The sequence below is a fragment of the Apaloderma vittatum genome, unplaced genomic scaffold (assembly GCF_000703405.1).
Source record: "Apaloderma vittatum isolate BGI_N311 unplaced genomic scaffold, ASM70340v1 scaffold27358, whole genome shotgun sequence".
Taxonomy (NCBI): Eukaryota; Metazoa; Chordata; class Aves; order Trogoniformes; family Trogonidae; genus Apaloderma; species Apaloderma vittatum.
The window spans coordinates 1,422-12,573 of NW_009731687.1; the positions used below are offsets into that span (position 1 = coordinate 1,422).

At 48.7% G+C, this 11,152-nt stretch overlaps 1 protein-coding gene across 1 annotated transcript in view; it reads left to right on the forward strand.

The window, feature by feature from the left end:
- Window positions 1-89, forward strand: part of LOC104278349 (protein Wnt-8c-like) — a gene marked incomplete at its 5' end in the record, with an annotated part of 476 nt that extends 387 nt beyond the window's left edge. Inside the window, one exon of the mRNA XM_009875294.1 lies at window positions 2-89. Coding sequence (XP_009873596.1) covers window positions 2-89 — 88 coding nt within the window. The remainder of the gene's footprint in view (window position 1) is intronic.
- Between the last annotated feature and the right edge of the window lie 11,063 nt (window positions 90-11,152).

The following is an 11,152-nucleotide window of genomic DNA, read 5'->3' on the forward strand; positions in this document are numbered from 1 at the left end:
TGGTGGCCAAGCACTTCTGCGCCCGCCGCGATGCACCCGCCGCTCCCCCCAACCACATCAAGCGGCGGAACAGGGGGCACAAGAGATAAGAGGACTTCTCGGTGTCCCCTCGCTCGGCGGCCGCTGGCGGAGCTGGGGTGGGAAGGAGCATCATCGGGGCGCAGAGGCTCCGAGCGGGGCGAGATGGGGTCTCCTGCGGATGGACGCTGAGTGATTCGGGAGCACCAGGCGCGGGCGCCGAGGGACCACGGTCCTTCTTGCTTCCATGTGTTTTTCCTCAGTATTTACCAGTAGCTTCTTTCTGGTTGGGAGTCACTTTACCTGCGTATCGGACAGAGGGAAGAATTTCACTTTTTAGGTGGGCTCGACCCCTTATGCCACTGCCAGCGGGTCTGCCAAGGGCAGCGGTGGGGCTCCGGCCCCAGGCGAGCGCGGTGCAGACGGGCACTGTGGCCAAAAGCGAGTCCTGCTGGGGGGCTCGTGCACAGTGGCTGCTCGGCAGCATTTCAGGTGGAAAACTTATGCACTTTCTGATGCGAGAGGAGGTTTTGTGGTGTCATGGTGTATATTATGACCACTGCCTTTGGTGGGCTTTGATAAGTTTACAGCCAGTGTTTACAGATTTCTTTTCCCCCTTCCCCCCACTCCCCCCTTTTTTAAATTTTGTATTTTGGTACCAGAACTCCTGCCCCCAATAGATGGTAGCATCATATATATGTACTGGATGAAATTAAGCAGTTTACAATTCCTATGCTTTTTTTTTTAATGAGCAGATAAGAATTCAGAATTCTTTATGCCTAACTTCGTTTATAAATAAGTTGTATTATTGCTTAGCACAATCTGTTTTCTCTATCTATTTGGGAGGTCTCCTTAAAGACTTAGATTTTGGACTGTATTTTGCAATAAACAGCACAACAAAAACCATTGGCTTTTTTCTTTCTGGCTTCCTAGCAGTGTGACTCTAGGTGCAAAACTCTCCCTTTCTGTGTAAAACCCAGCACTTCCAAGATTTCTCATCATTAATCCAAAAGCCACTGAAGCCAGCGAGAAGGTTGTTCTCCTAGAGCTCTATAAAAGGTGGCTGCAGCCTTCAGTCCCTGGAGGGTTTGCCCTAATACCTATCTCCGTAATATCTAACCTTTTTCAAGTGCTGAGCATGCAGGCGCTGCCTGGCTAAAGGTGATTTTGAAGCTCCCAACGCCTCTCTAATACGCCCAGACCCGACACCTCCCAGACAATGCGAGGCTGCCCTGGCTTTGATGTGGAAAGCATCGACACTCACTGCAAAATTCTTGGAGGCACGAGAGGAGCCCTTTGAACTGGGAGCAGGAGAGAAAACTTGGGGACAGTTGCGAATGCGTCTGCTGGTTCCCTGCTGCTCCGGGTGCAAACAGCCACAGCGGGAAGGGCAGGAGGGGACACACGTCCCAAGAGAGTCTCGCTCTTCTCCTGCCCTCCCCAGGGCTGTACTTCAGCCTGGATTACTCCCAGGAGTTGCAGCTGGAGAGAGCCAGGGCTCTGCCCCCACCCACACCTACAATGCAGGGGCAAAGGATGCTCTGCTAGGTTTGCTTTCTAGCCAGAGGAGGAGGAGAGACAAGTAAAAAACAGAACCCACCAAAAAAAAAAAAACAACAAGAAAAAACACACAAAACCCAACAAACTTACAGCTCTGCCAGCACATCGCGCCCACACGACAAATGCTCTGGTGCTATTTTATCCGGGTATCCCGATGGCTCCTAGTGCCAACCCAGCCTCGACACATACTTGAGCCAAATCAGAAAGCTCAAGGTATAAAATGCACAAGCTGGGAAGAACAACTGACTTCCAGGTGTTTATTTTTTACACACAAAACCCAACAAACTTACAGCTCTGCCAGCACATCGCACCCACACGACAAATGCTCTGGTGCTATTTTATCCGGGTATCCCGATGGCTCCTAGTGCCAACCCAGCCTCGACACATACTTGAGCCAAATCAGAAAGCTCAAGGTATAAAATGCACAAGCTGGGAAGAACAACTGACTTCCAGGTGTTTATTTTTTGCCAAAAGTGGTTTCATCAACGCTGGAAGGGCTACACCAACGGGCTGTCAGTTTGGAAGGGCTTTTTTCCTGCCTTCGGAGTAGCCATTTCCAAAATGTCCATAACTAATAGGCTACATCACCAAATAAACCAAAAAAACCCTACAAGATTTTTTTGCACAGTGTTGCCACAAAAGCATTTGGAACCCACCAAAACTTAGGCTGAATGGGAAACAATAAAAAACAGACAAACCGACCCCCTTTCCTGCATCTTGTGCACCAGCTGGCTTGTCTGCACACACACACAAAAAAACCCCAAACAAACAACCAAACAGGCTCTACTGCTGCAATACCCGCTGTGGTTGCCTGGACTGCAGCTGTCCTGGATCAGCACTGAGCAGCCCCAGCCCCATTCCTGGGCAGCCCCAGGAGCTGCCAAAATCCCAGAGCCACAAACTGAGGTTACTCAGAGCACAGGACAGTCACTGCTGATGTGCACTCAGAGGTGGGAAACAGTATTTCACCAGGATAACTCACAAGCAGACCTAACAAACCATCTCGCTGCATACAAATAGCAGAGTTAATAACCTGCAGAGGTGAATCCCAGGAGGTGAGGACTCCCCTCCATGAGCAGGCATGTTCAGGACATGCTTCGTATCATCCTTTGAGTCTCTATGCAGCCTCTTTTCAAAGTAACATTACTGCAGAAAGTCAGAAATGACAGGTTTGCAGGTGCCCACAGCACCAGACCAGACCCCTGTTCCATGCAGGCTCCATCCTGGGAAACAGGGCTGCAGAGAGGAGCAGAGACAGCCCAGCCAACACCAGTCCTGCTTCCTCTGAGCCCTCCACTCCCACCAACCCGCAGCCAGGGGCTTGCTGAGCCAGCACTTGTACCCACCGTGTTGCATTTAAATGCTGCAGATGAACTGTTCTTCCCTGAATTTGTCTAATTACTTGTTTTAATTCATTTACATTTCTGGCATCCAGACTATCTAAGGCAACGAGCACGTCTTATGCAAAAACCAGAGACCAAATGCAAATTAAAGCAAATTCAAGCGAAAGTTATGTACCATCCCATGATATAGATTTCCATCCTCTTTTTATAGCTCACAGAGACAATACCAAGCCTGAACAAATCCAAAAACCAACTCTATGGCTTAGAGCTGCACCTTGCCAGAGATATTACAGTTCTGAAGAAGCTGAAGCTCTCTCATCCTTCCCCTTGTTGCTTGGATACAACAGTCATCAATTCTCACTACATTCACTGCAAGACAATAGAAATTCAGGATCATCTTAATCCATCACAGCACTGTCAGGGAGCCCCTGCACCCCTGCCCGCCGGTACCCAGCTTCTGTAACAACACACAGAGAAATGCCACGTGCACGGGGTGGCACAGGGCAATAGAGCCTGAGGCTGCCTGCAGGACACAGCCCATCAGGCTGGCTTCATCATTTCAGTAAGGATTTTACCTGGGCACCAAGCTCCTATGGCGCAGTCTTCTAAAGAAGTAACACCACGCACAGCAGAGCAGTCCTATCACTTGCTGATTTGGGAGAGTTCGCTCTCCAACCACAGCCCCAGAGCATTTGAAGGCACTGATGTGTCTTCAGAACTGAATGTATTTACTCAGGATCACTCAAAGTCAAATCCAGTTTGGGACTCTGATGCCAACCACCCGTAACTCATTGCATGCTCAGAGGAAGGGATGGACTGCCCTTACAGAGCACCTTGGAGGAACCTGACTCTTGTCCCGCAGGCATAGTAATGATCCTAATTACAAAGAAAACGTAAAAATCTTAATCTGAGCCAGGTGCTTTATGAGCTCTAACCAAAATCCTGCTGCCTGCCCAGGCGAGCTGCTGGCATTGCTTCTCCCTGAAGGCTCCTTGCAGCGCTGCGGCACTGGAAGAGGTGCTGGGGATGACCTGGAGCAGGGGCACCCCACCAGGCACCCCAAAGGGGCACTTTGGGTAGGGCTGTGGAGCTGCTTGGACGGCCTTGGAGCAGCACCTCCACTTCAAACAGGCTTTGCCAGAGCCGCTGTTTGCAGGGCCACAGCCACTGCCACGGCCAGAGTAACCTACTGGATAGGAAACCTGCGGGACAGCAGTCAGATTGGCCTGAAATCACCACTGGCTCTGCAGAGGTTTACCACCACTATCCCATTTGTGCCTTCATTGTGGGAAAGGACTGGTTTATGCTCCATTTTTAATGAGAAAGGGAAACATGTTCTAACTGAAGAAATGCTACAGACCAGCTATTGTGTTACCATAGACCAGGGCAGGCTTGTCAGAGGTGCCTGCTCAGCTAAGAGGATTTCAGAAGATCAGTGTTGGGGTATTTGCACTATGATGACAGCTCAGGCTAAGCCTGCAAGCTTCCCCGGTCCTTCCCATCTAACCCAGGATCATCACTGTCACCGTTTCCCCCATTGCCACCAGCTTTTCCTCTTGTTTCTCCTCCCAGTGGGTGGAAATGCCCCTGCTGCTCTCTCCCCTGATGCTCCACAGCAGCTCCCTCTCTGTCCCACCATCAGCCCTCCTTTACCCCAGGCTGCTTCGCTTCAGCTGTTAAACGCCTTGCCTAGTGGATTACCTTTAATTTACGCCACCCGTGCCCTTTCATGGATTATAATTCTGCGTGAGATGTTTGTGCTGTATCCTCCCCCCGTATTAAAGTGTCAGGAGTATATCCCCAGGCCATCCATCTTCAACGCTTCCGCATGGGCTTGGCAATTCTCTGACATGAATATTATGGCTCTCAATGCAGAGTCTCCATCACTCAAGCTGACAAGTGTTAGAATCTCCTCTCTTGAACAGGGTAAGTGACCTTTTCATATGCAGCGTAGATTCCCGGTCACACTGCATCTGGTGCAGTGAAACCAATGAGGGCCAGCAATTCCCTAAAGTCTTAAAAAACAAGTCACAGTTCCTTTTCAACTTGCAAAACCAACCCTTAGCATGACAAAGTTAAAGGGCCTTAATCAGCCTCTGGTCAGCTTCTCCTAGCGCCAGCCCCATAGAGTAGGATGAAAAAAGCATCTGTGTGATGCCTTTTGCAGGATTTATCGGCAGGAATTTTCAGGGAAAGGTGGGTATTTGAGTATCTGGCTTGCTGGAGTGTATAGGAAAGCTTTTTGAACCAGCTAGCGGCTTTAATCACTTTGAAACCTCAACTCCAATCTTAAGCAACATTTTTTTTAAAGTGAGATGCTTCAAGTTTGATTCCTAAACCCCACCAGCCTGATTTCCAAAGCTGTTAAGCACCCAGGCTTCCCACCGTGAGTGTGGGAGATTCCCTCTACCTGTGCCTTGAGAGAAGCTGAGGGAGAAAGAAATCTCTGCAAGCCCTTCCAGCTCAGACCTTCCCAGCTATGCTGCCATGGGGACACTCCAGTCCATGTCGCAAGACAGAAAGTGAATCCCCTGGATTCCCTCCTACAAAATTCACCCATTGCCTCAAGTCTTTGGCTAAACGGGTGCCTTTTTTTTTTCTTCTCTAGAGAACAAAGGTACTTTCGTAGCAACTTTGCCACCTTCCCCTATGAAGCTCCTTGTGGTGGCTCATCGCCAGCACAGAGCAACAGAAACTTGTTAATACCTTTACAGCTCCCTCTTAATAAAGCCAAGGCAATTAACAGCTTCACTATTTACAAAACAAATCCTCTTTGCAACACCTGAGAAAAAGAGTCACAAGTGTTTCCCAAACATTTCTCAGTTGGGGAGAACTCCTATGATAACTGTCTACCAGGAGGCGTTGCATCTGCTCTCCCTGGCTGAAGGGGACGAGTCCGTATTCACCGTGAGTTCATACTGTGCTTCCATCCACGACCAGCAGACACAGGGCTACTGGGAAAGCTTCTTACCCAAGGGTTACTCCAAGGAGAACGAGGTGTAAGGGAGCCAGGGTGTGAATTTATAGCTCATCTGTGGTATGGCCACGTGCAATGGTGTACAACGTGTGTGGATAAGGTAGGTTGTTCCCCTCCAAAGACGTCCCCAAGGGTGACTGAGGGGGTGGGTAACGGGCAACAGATTTACACCTCTGTGAAGGGATTCAAAAGCTCCTCCACCTCTTTTTCTGGTTCCTTGCTCTCTCCTAGGATACACCACATGCCCCCCACTTTGCAAATCCCTGCCCCGGCTTACAGTGCAGTAAATTTCTCCTTCTCAAACAAGCCCCAAGGAGATGAGCAATATAACAGAAGATTGATGGATTAGAGACAGTCAAATAAATGTAACCTGCAAGGCACTTTCAAAATTAATTCCTTCCTCCTCTTTACCTCTCCCAGCCCCCTCTCCCTTCCTCCAAACATGCACAGTGGCCCATAATTTATGAACAAGAAAGATGACGTGTTCCCCAACGAAACTGTCATACAAGCCCAGAGGGTGATTGCTGGGGCAACTTCACATGAGAGCACTCCCAGCCAACGTGGACTCGGTCCAAACACTTCTGGAGTTTAGGAAAGACCCTGTTTAAAGCCTATATCAGGTCTTGGGCCCAAATTCATCCCTTCCAGAGGGTCTAAAATGCAGAAAGGGAAGGAGAGGGAGTTGGTGGTAACTCCAAAGGCAGTAAGGAGCAGAGACTGACGACCACAGCTAGGAAATGTTCACCAAACACAGTTAGGATGCAAAGAGTAGTAGTCATGTGGGACAGGGCCAGAAAATTACAGAGAATAAGTCTAAAGGTTGTAGAAAGGGAGTGTAGAGGTTTACAAGGAGGAGGACACGATGGGAGATAGAGAGGGAGATCTCGCGTAGTATTTCAGCTTTTCTTTTCTTTCTCTCCCTAGTCTTTATTCAGTGTCCCATGCAACATTAATGAAGCCACTTGTGAGCATGTCCAGGAGAGAATAGCTCGTCAGGGGACATAGGACCACAGAGCCTGGACAGTATACGGCCCTTAATTTCCTCCTCTGATGCTTTCAATAGCTCAGGGGATGCCATAAATGATGATAATGACGAGGCCAGTGGAAAGACTGTAAAACAGTGGGAAGAGGCACAAGCGTTACCTCACTTGGGCTCAAACACGGGCCATGCCTGGACCGAGTTTGCTGGTTGCAAGCTCTTCTGCCTGGGACAGCGGCTGCTCTCCACGTCCCACCGCACGGCCCGGCTGCCAGGGCTCAAAACCGTGCTGTGACGAGTTACATGGTCTGAAACGTTGGTCTGAAATGTCTGTTGTGAAGTTGGTGACTCTTGTCACCAATTTAGACCAAGCCTGACAGTTTGGCTGGACAGAGGCAAGGGCGAGGACAACAGTGCTCGCGTTTCTTCCCAGTGCCACAGACTCTTCTAGCTCACTTCACTATGGCTCCTGGCCTGCACTTCTAGGGGATCATCCATCAAGACTACATCTGGCAGCTTTAAACACGATACTTTCTATTTCTCTCCCTCTCACACAGTGCCTTGAAGCTAAACCGGCTCTGACTCGGGTCTCCATTGCCACTCCTGCCAGGAAGAAGCTTCTGCTGGCCGGCTGCCAGCGACTGTGATAGAGACAAGGCACCTCCTCCCTATCACTAAGTGGATTTTGAAGGTAATAAGCAAGAGAATAATTAAATTAACTTGGTCCTGAATACCTCCCAAGGTGCTGAGCATTCCCAGAATTGCAGCAGCACCGCAGGTGTTTGGAGAGCAGGTAATTCCGGTCAGTGGCAGGCTGCAAATGTGGCTCCGGGGCACGTCTCTACCTGTGGCAGCTGAGCCTGGACAGGAACACTGGAAAAACATACTGGATGGCTTTGCTCGAGCCAGCTCGGGTCCGGGAGTACCACAGCTACATTTATGCTTTGATGTGCTTAAGTTAATAAGACTTATCCCAGGGCAAACACGCTTGGTGCTTCCCAGCTTGGATTGCTTTATCCTCCTCGTTCTTTCTTGTCCCATGGGCTTTCCCCCCAGGGTGCCAGGGCTATCATCTCACGCAGCAGTCTCAGCCTCTGTTTTACCAGACAGCTACTATTTAAATTCCCTGTGAAATATCTATTTGCTTTTGACAGCAGCACGCTCATTTTTCCCCAAGATCTACTACAGGCTGTTGGATTTGAGAGTTAGGAGGTCACAGCCCTCACTCCCCTCCAAGGTGTCTACAGGGAGCCTGGGCCAGCTCTGGCCAGGATTAGCTACAGGGCAGAGGACATCCCCACCACAAAGGTTTATCTCACCCATCTCCAGAGAGCTCACAAATCACTGTCCAGTCCCTTTCAAGCAGTTGGGAGCACTAAATTGTACCTCTAGTATCCAGACATCATTCAATCTCCTAGGGCCAGGCCAGGTACGCTGATGAGGAGATAGCGTAATTGGTCAAACAGGATGGAGCCCAAAGCTCACAATTTCCTGTGATATAACCTCGTGAGTGCCATATCTCTGGGAGAGTCTTCTTTAGGCCATTTTAGATTATCTTACTCTCCAAAGAGGGTTGCTCTGGCCAAGGAACCGCCACTGTCCTGCTTAAGCCAAGAGGATCTCAGTTTTCACATGAAACCAAGTACAGGGTGCTTTGTACCTTTTCAGCAGAAATTTAATTACAGGTACGACCAAATAAATATTTGGGAAGAGTAACAAATAGTACTACGATGAGAACCAAGAGTGGCAATGAGCACCTTCCAGCAGGAAGCCAAGTGGAGTTTTAAACCCCAGGTGGTCTTTGGGGCACTTTGGCTTTCTGTTCCACGACGATGTAATTAATTTCCACACCATCACGATTTGTTAGGTGTCGTATTAACCACCCCGCCTTGCAACCAAGCCAACCACTGACAAAAACTCTTCAACTCATTCCCTTGAGATTTGACTGTAGAAGGACACTGACCTCACCCCAGGGAACTATTTCCCTGGAGACTTTTTCTAGCAGTAAAAACGCAGTTACATCCTAGTACGCTATTAAATCCACATGTCAAAATAAACTCATCTATCATCTTGTGCATGAAGTTTAGCTTCCTTTTAAGGAGATAAAAATACATTAGAGCATCCCATTAAAGTAATTCACAGGTCTTGTTTTATTTTCCCAGACAGGCCATTTCTTCCTTGGAGATTACTGACTTTTGGGAAAACGTATCAGCTAAGGAGCCATGGAATAACAGACTTGTCCTTCAGGTGCTACTTCCTAGAACAAATGCCACCTTGGCCTGTGTTTTGAACGACAGAGAGCTTTTTACACAGACCTCTTCACCCCTGAAATACTTTTTCACAGCCACATGGCGATGGGAGAAAAAAAAGAATAATGCCCAAAGGCTGGAAAAAAATAAAATGGAAGGCAGCAAAGCACTGCTGAGACAAGAAGACTTGGAGAGACGTGCCCCACGGGAGTTATGTTCAGCAGCAGTTTGTCACCGGGGTCACAGATGTCTGGGAAGCAAAGGAGGAAGAGCTGCAGTGGCAGGTCTGCTCCATGGTTTAGCCCATCATTGTCTTCTGGTCTGTCGAGTGAAGGTGCACCTGTCATCGTTCCGGAGCTATCTAATGATTGAGGGGCTCCTCCACAAGCACTCGGCTGCCAGAGACAGGCCGTGAGCAACAGCACAGGAAATGTCCAGCTCGCCCATCACACCGGTGTGTAGCTGTTTCTCTGAGGGACCAAAGACATATCCCCTCTGCCCCACCAGCAATAAGGCTCTGGGAACACTGAGAGATCACCTGGAAACACCTCAGGCTGTGGGTAGGTCGGCCTCCTCATAACTATAGTTCTGTCCTTTTTAGGATGTCAGAAGACTCTGACATCCTCAGATCTGGCCTCAATCTCCTGTTATCTCAGAAACATCCCAAACAACACGCCTGACTCCCTGGCTGATGGTCCAGAGGAGCAGACAACCTGCTTCCCCGGCTCTGTCACACGGCGTGGTGGAGAAAACACACAGGTGATCCATTCTGGCAGTGCTGTGTGCTTTCCTATTACTTTGCTGCTATGTTTATTTCCACTGTTATTTTTGAAAGTACTTGTTCAGGATCCTACACATAAACAGTACACTTAAAGACACTCCTTCCTCATTCATCTTGTAAGAGGAACAAAATATTCTGTGCCAACCTACTGATACTTGCCCTGGAGACCCCTTTTTTCCTACACTCCATGACACAGGATGCCTGGACCAAGCCCGCTGGTGGGCCAGAGCAAGATAATCAAAGCAAGATCACTAACACCAGGCTTGGACGTCTCATGGAAGGATGTACAAGAGAAGGTTGTAAGAAACTGAGCAAATTTATGCTTCCTGCAATGACAAAGATGAATTTACAGATTGGGCGTGAAAGGATGTAAGAAAAAAAACCTTATTTTCTGCTAGACAAACCATTAGAACTAAGAGGCCTAAGACAGAATCCGTGTCTACAGGTAAGCAATGGCTCCTTTTAATTCATAAACCAAGTTTAACTACTTTAGCAGAGAAAGAAAAAAACACACCACCAACAACAAATCCAACCCAGGCTTGGAATCTGTGTTTGAAGTGTTTTGGCCAAGGGAAAATGCTCTTCCCACTGCAATGGGAAGTCATGTAAAGTTACAGTGTGGCCATCAAGTCAGATGCCTGGTACAGACGTCAGGAAAAGTCAAGTCTAGAACAAAATATGCCATCAGCTGCTCACAAGGGCACAACCCCCTTTACATGGAGGGCATCACACATCCTCCAAAATGAGGATCTAGATACCTTCTCAGGACATTATCTCTGTACTTTCAGGTATTCAAGAAAGCAATAGCTCTTTGAAACTAGAGTGAAGCCAAATAAATCTTGATTTCCAGAAAGGAAAGTCGGGTATCACGGCATCAATGGCAAGGCCAGCACTGCCCAGTCTAGGTAGAGCCTTAGACTATCCCAAGGCAGCCTCTTGTTGCCACAGCCTCGCTTAAAACACTCCCCATCCCTTCCGTTATCGCCCAGAGCCTTACTAATTTAGCTGAATGGGTTAATTGTGACTCATCTTATTTCTCCTTCCAAAGAAAAGACACAGAAAGTTACTGCAGTCCCCATAGGTGTCTGCACCTCCCGCTGTGGCCTGAACTTAAGACACCAGAGGAGCTGCAATATTAGCTGCACTGGAATGTTTTGGTTTTCCCTTGCAAAACAGGCCGGTCCCTCCAAGTGTGAATGTGCTTCAGTTACCTAAACACACTTGGGGGCGGGGGGGGGGGGGGGG